The sequence below is a fragment of the Arachis ipaensis genome, chromosome B2 (assembly GCF_059453495.1).
Source record: "Arachis ipaensis isolate K30076 ecotype BB chromosome B2, ASM5945349v1, whole genome shotgun sequence".
Taxonomy (NCBI): Eukaryota; Viridiplantae; Streptophyta; class Magnoliopsida; order Fabales; family Fabaceae; genus Arachis; species Arachis ipaensis.
Window position 1 is genome coordinate 108,927,035 of NC_142437.1, and position 20,982 is coordinate 108,948,016.

The 20,982-nt window shown below is 32.1% G+C and overlaps 2 protein-coding genes across 2 annotated transcripts; one reads left to right on the plus strand and one right to left on the minus strand.

The window, feature by feature from the left end:
* The first annotated feature begins 8,655 nt into the window (after window positions 1–8,655).
* Window positions 8,656–13,740, plus strand: LOC107625735 (clathrin light chain 3). Its single transcript, XM_088503748.1, has 3 exons — window positions 8,656–9,403; window positions 9,592–9,745; window positions 13,115–13,740. Exons 1-3 carry the CDS (start codon window positions 9,051–9,053, stop codon window positions 13,481–13,483), a joined length of 876 nt encoding a protein of 291 aa, XP_088359874.1. The 5' UTR covers window positions 8,656–9,050; the 3' UTR covers window positions 13,484–13,740.
* Window positions 13,741–14,058: 318 nt separating this feature from the next.
* On the minus strand, window positions 14,059–16,958 carry LOC107625736 (uncharacterized). Its single transcript, XM_016328440.3, has 3 exons — window positions 16,783–16,958; window positions 16,204–16,442; window positions 14,059–14,714 (listed from the first exon to the last, which is right to left on the minus strand). Exons 2-3 carry the CDS (start codon window positions 16,398–16,400, stop codon window positions 14,216–14,218), a joined length of 696 nt encoding a protein of 231 aa, XP_016183926.1. The 5' UTR covers window positions 16,401–16,442; window positions 16,783–16,958; the 3' UTR covers window positions 14,059–14,215.
* Between the last annotated feature and the right edge of the window lie 4,024 nt (window positions 16,959–20,982).

Consider the following 20,982-nt stretch of genomic DNA (forward strand, 5'->3'; position numbering starts at 1 on the left):
TTGAAATTGATGTTACTTCTTCATACATAAATGAATAAATATTCCTTTATTAGCGAAATTTTCTACTGCAACACCCTTCCATCTTGCTCCACCGTCCACGGCGGACTTGTCCCCAACAATCCTACCGCCACGGCAGTCACACACGTTCTTTACAACAAGAACGATTTTTTGATAATTAACAGCGTCGAGGACCTCATCATTTTTACCGAAAACGGTCACGCCAAAATGTTTGGTTTGGCTGCTTGGTTTATTTTTTTTATTTCGTTGATGTTGATGCTTTTAGTTTCTGAGAAAATGAAGTAAAATGAAAGAGAAATCGTGGAGTGGAATTATCTAAATAAATTTTGATGGAAAGTATATGTGTTTGTTGGAAGCGTTTGGTTTGGAAAGGGAAGAAACAACTTGTTATTATTTCAAGTTCAAGGCCAAATTTTACAATTTTTGATACAGTCAATGCTCCAAGCCTATCTCACCATAAAAATATTAGAGCACAATATAATTTCACAAATATAAATCAGTTAACATAAAAAAATTGGAATGAAATGGAATTGGAATTGATGAACCGAAAACAATAACAGAAAATCACTCTCCTTTCTTCGAGTCATGGATGACTCCACTCACTAACTGTCTAAATTTTTTCTCCCCCACTCTATCCCTTCTTTTTTCTTAAATCTCCATCAGATCCTAACAAACTTTGTCCATTATTACAATGCTCTCTCGTTCATTTACCCATCACATAGTCTCTTGCCCAATATGGTATTTTTCGCTCTCTTTTGTTAACAATTGGGCCAGTGTCACTACTCTCTTTTTCTTCTCTTGTTAGATTTAGCTACTGAGATTGGCTTGGGATATTGATTGTATCAACTATCCTCTTCCCCCACAATGACCTTGTCCTCAATGCCAAAATCAGAAAACATCCTCTGTAACTCATCTTTATTCACCCAACTGGTTTTATCCCTCGATGTCCCTCCCAATCTACTAATACTTGTTCAACTGGTTATCTTTCCTTGATCACCGTGCGATGTGCAATGATTGCAGATGGAAGAGGCTGAAAGGAGGCGGGTGCAGCTGCAAGGACGGGTACCTCTGCTAGCGGCTCTCCATGGAACTTCTTCAACATAGAGACATGGAAGACGGGATGACTGGTGGTGCTGGCAAGGAGCTCTAATCGTTACGCCAGCTTTTCCACACGCCGCTGCACTCGGTACGGACCAAAAAATCTTCTCCCCAGCTTTGGACGTTCCTTGTGGAAGAGGGATATCTGCCGATAGCGCTTCAGTTTCAACAAAACCGACTCTCCTTCTTAGAATTCTCAATCGCGGCGGTGCTTATCTGCTTGTTTTTTCATGCGGCTTCGAGCCTGGCGCAAATAGAAACCCAACTCATCATTGAGAATTTCGCAGGTTCTGAAGAAGGAGTCTACTTCCACCACCGGAGAAGTTCCAGGAATGTAACCAGGGGAGTGCCACATGTGGAGTCATCTGGATGGCAGAGTGGAACGATCCATTATAGCAGAACTCAGCCCAAGGCAAAAAGGACGTCCATAACTATGGCCGAGAATGGGTAAATGCTCGAAGGTACTGTTCTAGGTCGCTCTGTGGATGGTAGGCAGTGTTATAGTGCAAGCGTGTTCTGCTATGCTCGAACAGGTTACGCTAGAATCTACTGAGGAAAATAGGATCCCTATTCGAGACAATCATCGAAGCAAACCCATGAAGTTTAACAACAGCTGCACTGAAAACTTTGGCCACTAAAGAAGTTGTGAACCCAGCCCGTAGTGGCTCAAAATGATCTATTTTACTAAAGTGGTACCAGTCCACCACCACCATTATCGCAGAGTACCCGACTGACTTTGGCAATTGCACTATGAAATTCATTGAGAGCTCTATCCAGGTCCCTTTAGGAACTGGCAAGGGATTGAGGAGTCCAGCTCGCTTTGCAGGCACATATTTTGTGGTTTGACACATTCTTGAATCAGTTTGTGAATGTCTCTACAAAGTCCAAGCCAAAAGAAAATGCTACCAAGGGCCTTGAAGGTCTTGTGTTTCCCTTGATGTCCTGCTATGGGTGTAGAATGAAACTCCTTGAGTAACTGATTGCACAGACCCTCAAAATTTGGCACTCAAATTCTGCTCCGATAAGTTAGCAACCCTTCTTGGAATAGGAATTTAGGGGTGAGGGAATCTTGGTTATATTGTGCTATCATTGATTGGGTTTCTTGGTCTTCTGCAGTAGTGCGTAAGAACAATGACCGTGTCTGGACAAGGCATCAGCAGCCTTATTAGTCTTGCCAAAACGATATATGACCTCAAAATCATATCACAAGAGCTTGGTCATATAGAATTGCTATTCAGGGATCAACACCACTGTGACATTAATTCACGTAAGCCATGGTGATCTGTCTTAATAGAAAAATAGCATCCCAATAAGTAATGTCGCCACTTCTCCACCGCTTGGGTAATAGCATACAATTTTTTGACATAAGCCGATGCCACCATTGATTTTCTACTAAGCTTCTTACTAAAATAATCAAGGGGATGCCCTTGTTGGGACAACACTGCACCAATCCCTTGGACTGACGCATCAGTTTCAACCGAAAATGGCAGATTGAAATCGGGTAAGGCCAATACTGGAGTATGAGTAAGGGCTGACTTCAACTCCTTAAATGCAACCTCTGTTGCATGCTCTCAATAAAAATTATTGCGTTTAAGAAGTTCAGTGAGTAGGGTATCTAGTTGCGCATACCTTGTGACAAACCTCCGATAGTACCTGGTGAGGCCAAAAAAGCTGCGCAGCTATTTCAAGTTCACTGACTTGGGCCATTCAACAATTGCCTTAATTTTGAAGTTGTCAACCTGAACTCCCTCCTTGCCCACCACATGGCCTAGATATTCAACTTCTTGTTCACAAAATGTGCACTTAGAGATCTTGGCCACAAATTGATGTTGTTGTAGTACTGCCAGTGCTATTCTTAAATGTGCAATGTGCTCCTCCTTGGATTTGCTGTAAATGAGTATGTCATCAAAAAACACCACAATAAATTTTCAGAGGTACCGTTAAAACACCTTATTCATGGTTGGCTGAAATGTCAAAAGGGCATTGATAAGACCAAAGGCATCACCATGAATTCATAATGGCCAAGGTGAGTATGGAAGGTGGTCTTTGGAATGTCCTCATCCCAAACTCTAATCTGGTGGTAACTTGAACGCAAGTCAATTTTGGATAAATAAGCAGCACCAAATATTTCAATAGTTCATCAAGAATTTCATCAATAGTGGGAATGAGAAATTTATCTTTAATAGTAATGACATTAAGAGCTCGGTAGTCAACACAAAACCGCCAACTGCCATCTTTCTTGCGCACAAGCAACATGGAACTAGAGAAGGCATTGTGACTTTTACGGATTACCCCGGATTGCAACATTTTCTCTACCAGCTTCTCAATCTCTTCTTTATGATAATGTGGGTAGCAATAGGGTCGCACATTAACCGGGTCATTCCCCAGATGCAAGTGAATCTGATGCTCAATTTCTGTTGGAGGTGGTAAGGTTTCTGACTCTTTGAAAACTTCTTGATATTTAGATAACAGTAACTGGACAGCTTCATCTTGTTCAATTTGTGGCCTTTGTGTGGGAAAGCTGACGTACCGATTAGAGCTCCCTACCGGCAGCACCATTCACCCCATCTTCCATGGCTCTATGTTGAAGAAGTTCCATGGAAAGTCGCCAGCAAAGGTACCCATCCTTGCGGCTGCACCCGCCGCTTTTCAACCTCTTCCATCCGCAATCATCGCACGCTGCACGGTGATTAAGGAGGGACAACTAGTTGAACAAGTATTAGTAGACTGAGAGGGGACATCGAGGGATGAAACCACTTGGGTGAATAAAGATGAGTTGCAGAAGATGTTTTTTTATCTTAACCTTGAGGACAAGGTCATTGTGGGGGAGGAGATAGTTGATACAGTCAATGCCCCAAGCCCATCTCAGCAGCTAAATCCAACAAGAAAAGAAGAAGAGACTAGTGACACTAGCCCAATTGTTAACGAAAGAGAACGAAAAATGCCATATTGGACTATGGACTATGTGATGGGTAAATGAGTGAGAGAGCATTGTAATAATGGACAACGTTTATTAGGATCTGATAGGAATTTAAGAAAAAAGAAGGGAAAGAGGGAGGAAAGAAAAATCTAGACGGTTAGTGAGTGGAGTCATTCCTAACTCAAAGAAGGGAGAGTAATTTTCTGTTATTGTTTTCGGTTTATCAATTCCAATTCCAATTCCATTCCATTCCATTCCATTCCAATTTTTTTTATGTTTATTGAATTAGTTGATATTTGTGAAATTGCATTGTGCACTAACAATTTCATATCAACATATACGACATGAAGGAGAGCCATAAAATTCGAATATACTTTTCAAGATCTTAAAGGACCTATTTCTACTTTTTTTTTCCACCATAGACGAAGCCTTTGTGCAAACAAGTAGCCAAAAGATATTGGGAGAATCTTATAAAAAATTTGACAAGTACAGGCAGCATGGTAGTCCATGTACTGAAGTTTAGAATTTCTATTTTACATTTTATTAAAAATAATATTTTTTAAAGAAATTTTTTTTTCTAAACCATGTGTGCTTTCTTAAAAGTAATTTTGTTCGACTATAAAGAGTTGATAAGAGGTATAATATTTTAGGAAAATGTTTGGTAACCAAAGAAAATCAGCCAAAAACAGCCATAATTTGTCTTATTTAGCATTCATTAATTGTTGCGACAATTAATTAATGCTAAATAAAGCAAGTTTTGACTGTTTTTTTTTTTGTCTACCTAGCATTACCCAATATTTTAATATTTTAGTGCTAATAATTTTTTATTCATCATTTAAATTAGAGTTAATATCTATCTCGACCCTTGATAATTTTTTCGATGGACTATGAGGTCCCTGATAAAGAAAAATACCCTTTTCGACTTTTGATATTTAACTTCGTGAAACTAGTTAGCCCCTCTATCAATGATCTCTCTTTAGAACATACTTATATAATACATTAATTACTAATATATCCTCCACTTAATTTTTATAAATAAAAATAATTTAAAAATCACTAATATTTCTTAATTTTACACAATAAATTTAGCTAATATATTTGAAAAGGGTAATAAAAAATAAAAATAAAAAACTAAACGGTTTTGACAATTATTCTTAAAAGACAACGAAGCTTCCAGTAAAAAAGAATTTGTCAATCCTAGTTAGTTCTTAATGGATAAATCAACAATTTAACATGTCATGTAGCCTTATTCCGTTAATACAGAGAGAAAATATTGACAGATGGGCTAATCAGTCTCATAAAAATAAAAATTAGGGGTCGAAAATGGTATTTTTTTGTTGAAGATCTCGTTGTCTTTCGAGATAATTATGAGGGCTGTTTAGAATTTTTTCTCTTTTAAATTAGGTGGGTTGACCAAGTAGAGTTTTCAATCACAAGGATATATTTTTAAGAAAATATTGCAAAATAATTAAAATATTATGTACACACAAAAAATTATTTACTAAATTAATTATTATATATTTATGTATAAACACACGTAATATTTAATTTATTTTTAATATGTATTTTGTATTTCAACATATATTATATACAAATAACTAATTTAGTGACTATTTTTTAATATACACATAGCATGATTAATTATAAAATTCATGATATTTTTTAAGTTGACTTATAATTTCATTTCTAGCATTTTTTTAATGTAGAGTATGGACTTAGAAGGCTTGGTGTCCAAATAAGGTGATGTGTATAGTTATGCATGGCATTTTACTTATGGAAATCTTCACACAAAAGAAACCCACTGATGATGTGTTTATGGAAGATTTTAGCATCAAGCATTGGGTGGAAATGTCATACCTTGATTCCCTAATTGACATAGTTGATGTTAGATTGTTAATGGAAGAAGGAGAACTAGCTTCCAAGAAAGCGTGTTTATCACCCATCATGAAACTAGCTTTGGATTGCACCAAAGAATATACCTCGAGAAAGGACCAATATGAAAGATGTCATAAGTCATAACTAAAGAAGATTAAAATGGCGTTCTTATAAGAAGTTAAGAACAATAATCCATTCTAAACTAAGAAATGAAATTGAAATTTGAGTTTGTTTATATGGCACTTTGTTTTGTTTTCTATATTTCGCATGTCTTTGCTATGTATATGTTTGATTCTCTTCAAAAGTGCAATGCCTTTATTGTCTATTATTTCATTTTTCTTATCCATTTCAGTTAATTTATTTAAGATTCCAAGTATATTTAATATTGAATAATTAAGCAAGTCTAATCACCTTGTTAATACGAAATACAAAAACTTAAGCGTTATGCTAAAATTACAAAAGTAGACACTTTTTATGTATTTGTATCATTCAAAAAAATTAAAACTTTATTCTTTCTATAAAAGTGTTTTTTCTTTATATATATATATATAACAAGTGTCGTAGCAAAATCTAATCTTTGTTGGTTTTAAATTCAAATTTCTTAATTAATTTTTTTTATGAGGAAAATTCAATGCAGAAAAATTTGAATTATGCAAATGTGAGATAATTAGTTTGATTTCTATTATGTATGAAATTTGTATAAATATGAGACGTAATTACAAATCATTATATATATATATATATATATGCGCGCGCTCGAGACTAATTTTTTAGTAAAACTATTCTACAAAAACACAAAAAACTAATTACCAAATTTACTATTATGTAATTATGTATATTTATATATATTGTTTTTCATTTTTGAACAAAATAATTAGTTTTAAAATAATTAAACTTAATATGTAGAATAATTAAATATGTCAAAATAAAATAATAAAACTTTTTTATAGTAATATAATTAATTTTTTTTTAATATTAAATATGCATATAGTACCTAATTAATAGTTAATTTTTGATGTTTATATATACCGGTGATATTTTTTGTGACTAACATGGTTGATATTTTATACTCATGTGAATGGAGTTAATAATTATTTTATATTATTTTTTATAGAGATAAATGTGGATCGAATTAGATATAGTCAAAATCTCGATCCAATTCGCACTAAAAGTATTATATCGAATCGGATTCAATATCTACGCTTTTTAAGTTTGGATTCGATCTGCTCCAATTTACACATTTGCACATTAGATTGAATATCGAATATATCTACAAAATATAAAAATATTTAGAAAACTTATTTTTATTAAAAATATCAATAAAATTTCTTTTTCACTCTTTTAAATATTTTTACTTCTAAAATATTATTAAATATATTTTTTAAATAATAAATAAAATAATACAATATATATGATAATTATTAGTTGAAATAAAATATAAAAAAATATTTGTTTATTTATTTATTTTTGGATCCCTACTTAAAATCTGCAATTCGATCCTACTAATGTATAAATCGAATTGGATCTAATCTGATAACATTTTAGATTAGATTACTACTTATAATTTTCGAATCGAATTTAGATAAATATCGTGAATATGCGGATTGAATTTAATCCACGAACACCTCTAATTTTGTAGTATAACATGAGTTCTTTGTTTGGAATAAGATAACAAATAAAGTAGGTTTTTGTTTTGTGAGTATATATAATTCTCAAGTATTTTGTGAAAAAAAAAATTGTGAAATTTTATTACAATATCACGTGAATCAGAGAGATTTTTAATTTTGATATGAACCCGTTGATGGAGTATAGCAGCGATATGGGGATTATTGGTGTTTCACGGATTTGTGACGGCTGAGTAGTAGAAATCGGTGGCATCGAGTGGTAGAAAGGAAATCGTAGGCACCGATTTCAGGACGCGGATGGTGCACAAATCGGTGGGACAGATTTGTGTTCCCTGTCCACGCGTCACGCATGCAAGCCTCCCCCCTCCCGATTCAGCAGTATCCCTTTCACTCTCGTCTCCCTCTCTTCAACACACACTCAACTCCACCACTTCTTCCTGCATCACCATTGTTGGACCACAACAAATCTTGGACAGAATTAAAAAAAATGCCAAGAAGACCAAAAATGAAAAAAGTAAATCAACCAGAGCTTCATATTGTTAATTATCTTGGAAATCTAAATTATGTAAGTTTTTATTTTTTAATAATCTGATTTAATAATAATAATAGTGATAATATTAAATTTGATTAGCAATATATATTGTAATGGTACTACATAAAGATTAATCATGTATGTGTGTATGATTTTATTATTAGGTGGTTAGAAATAAAAATTAAAATAAGAATTAATCATGTATGTATGTATGTATGATATGGTAGGGTATGGTAAGCTCTACAGAATAATTAGAAGTAGATTGTAGTTATTATTAGCAGTAGTTATGATGCAAACTGAATCTCTCTCTCACACAAATCGGTCCCACCGATGACCGATTTGTGTTCTTTCCTCTCTCCTTGAAATTAGACTCACCAATTTTTTGATGCAAACTGAATCTTTCTCACACAAAACGGTCCCACCCACCGATTTTTTTTCCTCCCCCAAATTTCTATAAGCAATGCCGTCATAACAATGTAATTCTCCCCTAATGATCATAACAGAGCATAATTCACACCACTAAATCATATAAAAAAAATCAGCTGAATCAGATTAGATATTAGTGAATAAAATAAAATAAGAGTGAAAAAGAAATGCGGGTCACCGGCCTGTGAACTGTGAAGTGTGAACATTCCAGGTAGTGATAGTGTGACACTGTGACGACAGTGAAAGTGGAACTCAAGGTGGCCACTCCCCACTGGCTACCGTGTTTATGTCGTCCAGAAATTATTCCTATGTATTCAACTCCACCGAATTTCCCTACGCCTCAAAACACTGCTGTCTATAACTCTATATTATTAACCTTCACATATTTTTGCACAACACCACAAGTCAACGAACACGAGTCAAAGCGTCAAAATACACTCCACCGCAGGGTAGAAAACCTCCTTCACCCTTTTGAAGCACACGATTTTCCTAAAGCACTGAAACTGAAACCTCGCTGGAGAGTTAGGGCTTCGTCGAATTCGCCGGGGAATTCGTCATGTCATCATCGTTCGGAAGCTCCGCTCCTCCGTACGACGACGATGGCAGCGGCTACGATCCTCGGATGCAGTCTCAGCGATTCGACTCGTTCTCCAACTTCGATGCCGACTCGGTCAAGGACTCGGCCGGCGATTCGTCACCTATTTTCGGTGGCGGCGGTTCGTACGGTGCCGGAGATGACGTGTTCTCGTCTCAAGCGGCGCCGGGGACTCCTTCTCCGCCGTCTATGTATTCTGCCGCTGGGGGATTCATGGCGTTCTCGGCGGAGCAGAACGGGGAGGACGTTGACGGAGGTTTCGGTGTCTCTGAGGTCGTTCCCGGCGAGGGGCTTGCTTTGAGGGAGTGGCGAAGGTGAAAGAAGTGATCACATACCGTCTGCACAATATTGATTTTTTTTTTTTGAAAAATTGTAATATTATTTTCTTTCCATTTTTTAGATATTTTAATATTTCGAAGGCTATCTTTTATTACGTATGAATTTACAGGTTTAATTTTGATTGTGAAATGTGATGATGATGAAGAATTTGATGATATTTCAGGCAAAACGCGATTCGATTGGAGGAGAAGGAGAAGAAGGAGAAGGAGATGAGGATGCAGATCATAGAGGAAGCGGATGAATACAAAGTTGAGTTCTACAAGAAGCGTGAGGTTAATGTGGAGAACAAGAAGGCTTCCAACAGGGAAAGAGAGAAGGTATAGTCTCAATTAATTTCCATTTTGTTTCTGAATTGAATGCTATTAGAATGTCAATGACAACCTGAGGTGGCTCTGCTAAGCTCAAATTCTCATGATATCAAAGTTATTCTTTGATTAATTAATATTTTTTAAAAAAAAAAGAAAGAAAGAAAATTTGAGGTATATTAATTACAAGTGATATGGTAAGGGATGTATTGACAGCACAAGCTTCATTTGGAGGTGGATTATTGGCAAAAGATGAAGCATAATGATTAGTTACAAATAATGTGTAATAACTAATAACTGCTTCAAGATATTTTTTATGCTTCAGCCTTAATTAACAATATATACAAATATGTCTAATACACAATTAGTGAGTGTGTTGAGAATAAATATTTCTATTATTGTCTAAAGATAAATTATAGTCTTCAATTTTTTTCACTCTCAAATTTTAGTTGCGTTATTCTATTCCATTCACTGTGGTGCCTAGCAGTGATATTAGAGCTTTAGGTTCTTAATTTTTCTGCTGTAAATCAGCAGATTGGTGCCAAAACTATGGCAACAAAATTTGAGATCGAAAAACTCAATGGAAGTAACTTCTCCTTTTGGAAACTGAAGATCAAAGCAAATTTGAGGAAGGAAAATTGCTTAGATACAATTAAAGGTAGACCCGTAGGTATTGCCGATGACAAGTGGAAGGAGATGGATAGCAACGTTGTTCACAACTTACATTTGGCAATGGCAGATTCTGTATTGTCAATACATTTGGCAATGGCAGATTCTGTATTGTCAAGCATCTTAGAGAAAACGACAGCAAAGGAAATTTGGGACGCACGCACTAAATTGTACGAGCCCAAGTCGCTACACAAGAAGATAATTCTGAGAAGGAGACTCTATACTCTTCGTATGAGTGAATTTACATCAGTCACAGATCACATCAACGATCTGAATACTTTATTTTCACAGCTAACAACTATGGGGTGTCCAATTACAAAAAATGAACGTGTTGAGTTTCTTCTTCAGAGTTTACCAGACTCGTATGATCAACTCATCATCAACATCACCAACAACAAAATTGCAGATCAACTCCAATTTGGTGATGTCACAGGCATTATTCTTGAATCGGAAAGCAGGTGGAAAAACAAAGACAATTGAATAGAGAGTTAAAGGCAAGCAGATGCTTTGTTAGGTGAGAGGCAAATATGCGGAACGTGGCTCTAGTGGGAGTCAGAGTCGTACTAGATCAAAGTCTTAGAAGAGGAAGAATTTTACTTGCTACAATTGTGGCAAGAAAGGTCACTTAAAGAAAGATTGTTGGTTTAATAAGAAAAGTACATAAAAATTTTTGGTGCAACAATCTCGCAAGGATGTGTTGCATATAGGGGATGGATCTTCTCAATTCTTTTTCTCAATTATTTTGTCAAGTGTGATCTTCTCATCATACACTTTTTAAATGGGGCCAAGAGAAAACATGTGAGAGAAAATGTTAAATAGTAAGAGATCACACTTGACTAAGCAATTGAGAGAAAAAAATTGAGAGGATCCATTCCTGTTGCATATACCTCTGGCGATGGAGATGTTTTATGCATTCAAGCGGCGATTGGTTGTGAAGGTGGTGAACAACTAGCTTATTCTTGGTTGTTGGATTCTGTTGTAATGTATAATTTGACTTTGCGTCGGAATTTGTTTAGCACCTATGAATCAATTTCATCAAAATCGGTGCTCATAAGAGATGATCATTCCTTAGAAATTGTGGGTATTGGTACCATTAAAATCAAAATGTTTAAAAGTTTCATACGCACAATTCATTGTGTGAGACATGTAAAGGGCCTAGAAAAGAATTTATTTGTTGGGCTCTTGGATGCTCAAGGGTACAAGATCAATACAAGGAGGAATTTTGATGGTGTCAAATGGTGCTGGTGTCATCATGAAAGCCAAGCGGCTAACAACTAATCCCTACTTAGTGTTTGGAGGTAGTAGTCGCATCTGCAAATCACAAAGATATGTCGATGATGTGGTGTTGCAAGGATATTATTGTCTAAAGATAAACTATTGTATAAGTTTCACCTTTTTTTCACTTACAAATTTTAGTTGCGTTATTATGTTCCGCTCACTCTGGTGCCCAACACAAATAACACTTTTTTAAATAAGTGCCTTACGTTGTTTACTGATCTTGTGATTAAAGGGAGATATACATAGTTAGGGGCTTAGGGGAGTTGATATCATATAACAGTATTCACAAGATGGTTTTTGCTGTGTGAATGCTATGTCACAAAGATACCTGTAAGTGACTATAGACAAAACACAAAAACGATTAACAGTAAATGTGTTGCTTCTAGATGTGGTTTACAATAACCATATTATGTGTATCCAAAAAATCAGCTAGTAAATTAGCTACTCATATAGAATATATATTAAAAAATAAGTTAAATAACACATGTATTTATATAAAAATACATGGTGGCTGATTTTTTTATGGCCATATAAATGTTTTGGTTTCTAATAGGGTACAATAGCATCATTTGATTTTTGTAGCTGATTTTATCTAATGGCAAAATGCTTGGTAAATGTTGCATATAAATGTGGATACTGCTGGAAAATGTACCAGCGAATGCAAATATATGTTTATACTTTTGAGTTTTGATTAACAATCCAAAAACAAATGTGAAATTCTATAGAACTATGCTGGACTAAGATTATTTTAGTTATGGTCCTCTTGACTCTTGAGTGTAATGATGATGGATTCTCTGCCATTTTCATTTTGACCATAAAAGCATTTTGATGTTAATTTCTAAATGTTAAGTTGATAACTAGGTTAAAATTGTGAGGATTTACAAATATTATTTTGCATCAACCAAGCAGAATAAAAATTTAAGTATCTGATATAGATAATCAGTCCCAGACTCGATATGTATTAAACCTGGGCTTAGTCTAAGTATCATATTTTGTTATTTTGAGAGGCCATGCTTGCTTCAAGCCTAGGCAATTTTAGCTCATTTCTGACACTTTGACTACCATTTAGTTTAAGTTGCACTTTCACTGACCCTGACAAGATTGAATTTCACATGTAAGCATTCACTCAATTTATTTTACCAGTTTATGAAAGAATTAGCATCTTGCAAGCCCTTGATGTTTCAATTACTCAGTTGTGCTAATAGCATATTGTATTGTAGATTTGTAGTCTTGTATTTTTTTAGCTGCTGTATGTTTACAGGTGGTAATGTATGCAACTACATCTTCTATTCAAAATAGAATAAATTGTGCAACTACCTCAACTATAAACTTAATGTTGTGCTATTTTAAGCTGCAATTCTATAAGGATCTTAGTTTTGTTAACTCTAAAGGCACTGTGTTGAAAGATTTTGTTCAATGTCTGTGGTATGGCAGCTATTTTTAGAAAACCGAGACAAGTTTCATGCTGAAGCCGACAAGAACTACTGGAAGGCAATTGGCGAACTCATACCCCGTGAAGTTGCAGCTATAGAGAAAAGAGGGAAGAAGGATAAAGAGAAGAAGCCTTCTATTGTGGTAATTCAGGGTCCAAAGCCAGGGAAGCCAACTGACCTTTCAAGAATGCGCCAGATACTGTTGAAGCTCAAGCATAATCCCCCTCCACATATGAACCCCAAGTCACCACCATCATCAGAATCCAAAAAGGATGCCAAAACTGGGCCCCCTGATGGTGCTAGTACAAGTAATACTTCACCTCCCAGTGGTGCGCCAGCCACAACTCCTGAGACTGTAGCGGCATCTTGAAAAGTTGATGCTAGATCATTAATCTATATGTAAATATGATTTTGTCTAGTTTGTGATGAACTGATAGCTTAAGTTTGCGATCGTCTATTCATCTTAGTCTGCTAGTCTGTCAGTAGTTTATAAATATAGGTACTGGTTATGCTTGCATAGTGTATCGGTAAATATTCTCCTCTTAGAACCTTTTATTATGGATACTATCTCCCGTTTGTGGCTTAACCACGTTATGCTTGCAGTATATATTTTGTTAAAACTCACTATTTCTATGTGTTTTTGAATTAGGTAACTTTTTTCATCTAAGTAGACATCGATGATTGACACTCAATTTATTAATGTTTAATATAGGATCTGATAGGTTAGTAGTTGTTACTTCTGTTAACAATAACCATATTGTTATTTCACGATGCATACTTCTAAGATCTAATTTTTTATGTCCAAAAAATCGACGGTTATTTTATGCGTCATTTTAACTAGTATGGCCAGAAAGCTCAAAAGCATTCTCCCGCTTAAGGAAAACAGTAAAAAATTTAGGCAATACACAACCCAAAGGACCAAAATTGAACAACAGAGAAACAACATGAAGACAATACTCTTCTTTGTTCATTATTTAGAAAGCCGCTTTTGACTGTAAAAACTACACCATGAAAATGTAATGTGAGTGAAAACCTTCAATACTCTGAGTGAAACAGCCATGAGCTGATACAGATTACACCACCACTATTATCAGGTAACACATCATTGATTAGAAACATAACTGCCAACTTTGAGCTTGTCAGCAGCCAACACATATGAAACTGGGACCAACTGTTTCTGTGCACCATGGGAGATTTCTTCGCCGTCCTCGATAGATTGACCATCTTTACTTTCTACCCCAATCAGCTTGTGCTTGCTTATCCCGGAAAACATTTTTCTTCTGGTTTCCTTACGCGCTTCCTTTTCAGATAGCTTCAAATCTTTAAAGCCTTGTTCAAACTTGGCTTCATCCTCTGGAGCAAAGAACACAACCTCCTTCTCGCCAAGCTCTTCATAGAGCTTCTCCATCTTTGCCTTCCAGAAGACACCGATCTCAGTGTCCATCTTTTGGTAAGGAGTTTTCAGCAAGTATTCATCAATCCCACCAGCCTTGTCTATGCAACGAAGGGCATGGGTTGTCACTTTAACCCGAATGTGACGATCCAGGATGTAACTGAAGAGCCGCTTTTCTTGGACATTAGGTTTCCACGTTCTCCTTGTCCTATCAAATCATTTAACAAACAAGTTCTCATCAATATTGACGTCTGTTTTGTTCTTTCTTTCTTTCTTCTCTTACATATTTAAAAGGTGAAGAAACTGCCCCAACACAGTCAAGGAAACAAACGGTGATATGCAAGTTCTAAACTGAGTTGGGATCATTAAACAAACATAATGATAAACAATTATGTAATTATCATCAATTACTGTGATAAACAAGATGTTGCAAGATGTGGTGTAATGATGCAAGCACAACTATTTGGATCTATATCCTGCCTAACAAATGTACTCAACTGTTAAAGTACTGGTATTATTAAGCATCCAAGGCCAAGACTAATGAATTTACCGGCTCCAATCCAATTAGAATCCTTCAGAAACTTAAGTTTTAAGAATCATCCAATGAATTGAGAACACTAATTCATCAACAATGGGGATAGATTCAAACTATGAGAAAAGAAAGTCAACAAGGAGGTTTATGTCACCAATGGTACCAAGTCAATTGAAGAGGTTTATCCAGTGTTTAGTCCAACTCAGAGTCCATGAAATAGACAGTAATTTCTAATGGTTGCAACTCTCTCTTCAAAAGTGAGATTGGCAAGATTGCATCTGGTTACCAATGGCTCAATAAGTGAGCGATTAGTGAGAGGACAATCACCTCTCTTTATAAATCTTACCTATAGGGATGGGTCGTGACAGTACTTTCCTAGCATATCCAAAGACGATAGCAACTAGGTTCTATTTCTAACTTGAAGAATAAATCCTTGTTCTTATACTATTGACTATTGGGAATCTAGAGATAAACCGAGATATAACAGAAACATCTTAGTTCTTTATAAAATTTACATAAAATTTTATCACGAGAATAAGAAATATAAAGAGTCATTCTGTTTTAGCACTGAAATTCTGAAAATAAATCACTACTATGTACTAACAAAATGACTCAAATATGTACCACCACAAGAATACCCATTTATACCATTCTGAATGGCTGTAAAGGAGTTATTCTTTGATTACGGACTGAAGCCATTTGAAACTACTGAATACTCATTCATACCATTATGTAGCCAAATCCATTTTAAAAAGTAACTTCAAGTAGACTCATAACAGAGGATTTAAATATCATCATGAGCATAGTATAAAATAAAGATACATTAGCCTCTAGCAATACACGAGTGCAGTCTAGCTAGTGCTGAAATGTAAGGGAAAAAAACAAAATAAGGAAAAAAAAAAAAGAGGAGCAAAAATGAAGAAAGAACCAAAGACCACTTGGCCCTAAAATGCTCCAATACCATATCCTAAAACGCTTCTCAAAAAATTCAACAGTTAAACAGAGGCACATAAACAGTAACACTAACTTATGGCATTCTAACAATTCAGAATCCGCAAAAATATGTATCTCCAACTAAAAGCTAAAGCACAAAAATTTTCAACATCATTTAAAGAAGAAGCTGCAAATAAGAAAAGTAAAATTAAAAAAGCATCAAGCTACGAACTTGTTACCGCCATCCTCACTAACACTGTTGCCGAACTGAATGTGTCTACCGGCAAATAGACCGCGTTTGGCACGACCCATTACAACCTTGCTTCTAGGTATACATTTCTCCAGCGATTCCTTCACTCTTGGGTTCAAATTGTTCTCTCCAACTCTCTTCAACACTTTCTTCATCATCTCTTTGCCTCTGAACGCCATTTCTTCTTTTACTTGACCCAATTCTCACCACAAGTTCCGGTTCTGCACATAATTATAAGATGTCAATTCAGTGAATAATAATGAAGCACAACAAATTGCATAAAAAATGTGAAGCACGGACAAAGGAATGAGATCAAAGTAGACAAAAACGAAATAGCATCAGACTCTCAGAACCACTCGTGCTACTTGTTGAAGGATGATGGAGGAGCAGTTTGTAGAACTCGTTTCCCATAATTTAACAATAGTTTGGGGTCTTACTTATTATGATTGGAAGTAATTCGTTAACTGCATCACAGGGCATTTTGCAAAAAGAGACTTCTTCGATCCTAAACCAAATTATTCAGTTAACGAATTTAGAGCGGTAAGTGGCGTTTCAACATACCTGGAGGAGGGAAGGCTAGCGGCGTTTCAATGGTTGCTGCTGCTGGAATTCTGCACTACCGTGCACGTAGGAGTCTAGGAGAGCAGATTCCTTTCTCTGTTTTTCATTTGCCTCTTGTTTTGGGCCTAGACCGTGGCTCCGTGTTAAAAAAATATACTATGGTTAGTTGTTATCACAAAAAATCACTTACTATATTATTGTGTATTTCTGACAAAAAAAACTATATATATATATATATATATATATATATATATATATATATATCTACTTAATATACTAAAACTGGGTTTTCCCCCAACTACTAAAGGTGACGTGTCGATCTCTCATGCCTCCGTTTTCCCTCCAAAACGAATAATTTTTTTTTCTATTCTAAATTATTTTATTGTAATTATATTATAATTAATACTAAATGAATAATATATAATTATACTAATTTAGCAACATATCTTCCTTATAATTATATCAAATCAATATTTAATACACTATTAAATTACTTATCAATTATCAATTAAAAATACTTTTAATAATTTTAATGATAATAATAATATCAATAATAGTAATAATAATAATAAAAAATCTTTGTTACCCGATTCACATATATCAAATAATTTTTCTAAATTATTTTATAAAAAAATCTTTAATATAATTATATTGTAATTAATATTTAATGAATAATATATAATTTTACTAATTTAGAAACATATCTTCATTATAACTGTATCAAATCAAAATTTAATGCATTATTAAAAAATTACCTTAATAATAGGTAATTTACATATTTATTTTGTTTTACTAAAGTCTATATACAGTGTTTTCCTATAGTACATAAATCTAAATTTGAGAACATATATTTTATTAGTGGCAAGTTGTTAACCCATTTATATTGATAATAATAATAACTTTATTAGAATAAATATCAAATTCTATTCCTAATATAAAAATATAAAATTTAATTCCTTCCATCTTCATTTTACCACTATAAAAGACCATGTATATTAGAAGAAAATATTATTCGTTTACTAATAAATCTTTCATTTGATAGCTTTTACAACAATTCTTTTTCTTCCTATGAGGCGTAGTTGCAAGAAGGCAACTATTCGTGGACACAAACTACTACACTCTCCAACTTTCGTGCTCATCATTCGGAGCTATATAAGATATGTTATCTATGAAGTATTTATAGACCATGGTGTTATCATGTATGCATAAATAAAAAATATTTCGTATTTAAATTTAAGTCATTTACCTGTTTGTAGTATATTGTAGTGTGAAATTACTTTCAATATGTGTTGTGTAACGATATTATTATGTTCTAATTTAAACTTTTACTTTAGAACTGTATTATGATTTTATCTCATCATTTTTTTAGATATCAAGTTGACGTATTTTTATTTATTATTATTATTGAAACGGATGTGATATGAAATGTACCAAAAAAAACTCTCACATTCAATTTATTTTATTGTAGTCTTCTATCTATTCTATTTATTTTTATTTTCTTCTTATTCATTTTATTTTCTTTTTAAATGTTATATAATTTATTATAATTTATACCAATCTATCTACTTAATATACTAAAACTGAATTTTTTTCCCAACTTATGATGGTGAGGTGTCATTTTCTCGTGAATCCATTTTCCCTCCAAAATGATTGCACTATTTCTCTCTTTCAAATTTATTTTTAAAAATTATCTTTAATTGATATAATTGTATTATAATTAATATTTAATCAATGATACATAATTATACTAATTTAATATAATCTCTTTATTATAATTATACTAATCTCTTTTAAATTTATTTCAGAAAATTATCTTAATTATAATTATATAATAATATTATACTTAGTATTTAATGAATAATTCATAATTATACTAATTTAAAAAAATATCTCTAATATAATTATATAAAATCAATAATTAATGTATTATTAACCTAATTATCAATCAGAAATATTTGTAACTATTTTAATTATATTGATATAATTCTATTTTTTATTTATTATCCTAAAATTTTATTAGTGACAAATTATTATCTTAATGGTGACCTATACATTATTATTATTATTAATAATAATAATAATAATAATAATAATAATAATAATAATAATAATAATAATGTAGAAAATAATATTTTAGAAAAATATAAATTGGTTATTAATAATGATAATTATATGATTAATTTTTAGTAATCATTAAATATATTTAATATAAATAACTAAGTTTAATTAGTTAACAAATAAAAGAAAATATTATTACACGATTGATTGTAGAAGTAACAATATATATATATATATATATATATATATATATATATGTATATATATATATATATTAATAACCAATTTAATATTAATAACGATAAGTATCGTTATTATTCAATAATAATAATAATAATAATAATAATAATAATAATAATAATAATAATAATAATAATCTTTTCTTTAATTAAAATACTCATCTAATTGAATTAATATAAATATTTAATGAAAATAAAGGATGAATTTTTTGGTTTGAAGGATAATACAATCGAATATTCTTGAAGATTTTAAAGTTGTGAGTATATATTCTTTCTATATTAATATACGCATGCATATTACCTCCTTTTTTCATAAATGGAAAATAACATTTACCTATTAAATTTGTTAGTTGCTCAATCGATTCATCTTATTTATTGTGATTGAGATTGATATATAAACAAAGATTTTTTTTCTTCCATTAATTTTAGTAAAGAAATCCATGACGTAAAATAAAATAAAATAAAATAAAGTCAGTATCTACTTTTTTCTCAATATTTTTTATATTTACGGTATATATTAAATATAGAAAAAAAATAATATTAATTATTATCACTTTTATTTATTTACATTCATAATTAAATTTAATATAATTATAATAAGTCTCTATAATTATAACAATTTATATCTGTTACATATATAGCAATTATATTATATATAATTATATATCTCCTCTTTTATATATACTTAGCAAATACTTAGCAAGTATTTCTATTTATATAATCTACTTAATATATTAAAATTAGATTTTTTCTCAACTAATGAGAGTGAGGTATGAATTTCTCATGAATTCATTTTTCCTCCAAAATGAATGCATTTAATGAATAATGCATAATTATACTAATTTAGAAAAATATCTTTATTATAATTATATAAAATCCATATTTAATACATTATTAAACTACTTATCAATTATCAATCGAAAATATTTTTAATAATAATAATAATAATAATAATAATAATAATAATAATAATAATAATAATAATAATAATAATAATAATAATAATAATAATATACTTCTACTTAATATACTAAAATTGTATTTTTTCCTAATTAATTGAAGTGATGTGTCAATTTTTCATATATTCGTTTTTCTTCTAAAATGAAAGCACTATTCTCTCTTCTAAATTTATTTTAGAAAAATATCTTTATTATATTTATATTACAATTAACATTTAATGAATAATGTATGATTATACTAATTTAGGAAAATATATTTATTATAATTATATAAAATTAATATTTAATGCATTATCAACTAATGAAAGCGAGGTGTCAATTTTTAATGAATTTATTTTCTCTCCAAAATAAAAGTACTATTCTCTCTTCCAAATTTATTTTAGAAAAATAAAAATTCCATGCTGAATATAGGTGGCAAGTTAAAAAAAATAAGCAAGTTAATGGAAACAAATCATATTTCTATAACATATATAAGAATGTATATTTTTATTATATAAAAATTGAATTTCCGTACTTCATGATGGACGTGGGATGCTTCTTAGCGTGTTTCTTAATTTATTTTTTATAACTCATTGAATACAATTTATTACAGTAAATTAATTATATCAATTAATTGATTTGATTAGGTATTTAAATATGACGCGATTTAGTATAATTTATATCAATCAAATGATTGTAATTTATTATATCAATTATTTTAATTCATTAATTTATAAGGTACATAATAACATAAATAATTTGTTACTTATACTGATTAAATACAATAAACACATTAATTTAGTTAAAAAAATCATTGTCTCCTATGTTTTCTATTTATTTTTTTTAATTCATTAAATCCAATCAATTATAATAAATTAATTATATCAACTAATTAATTCAATCAATTATTTTCTAATTTATTTTTTTGAATTCAATAAATCAAATAAAATTAATTATACTAATTA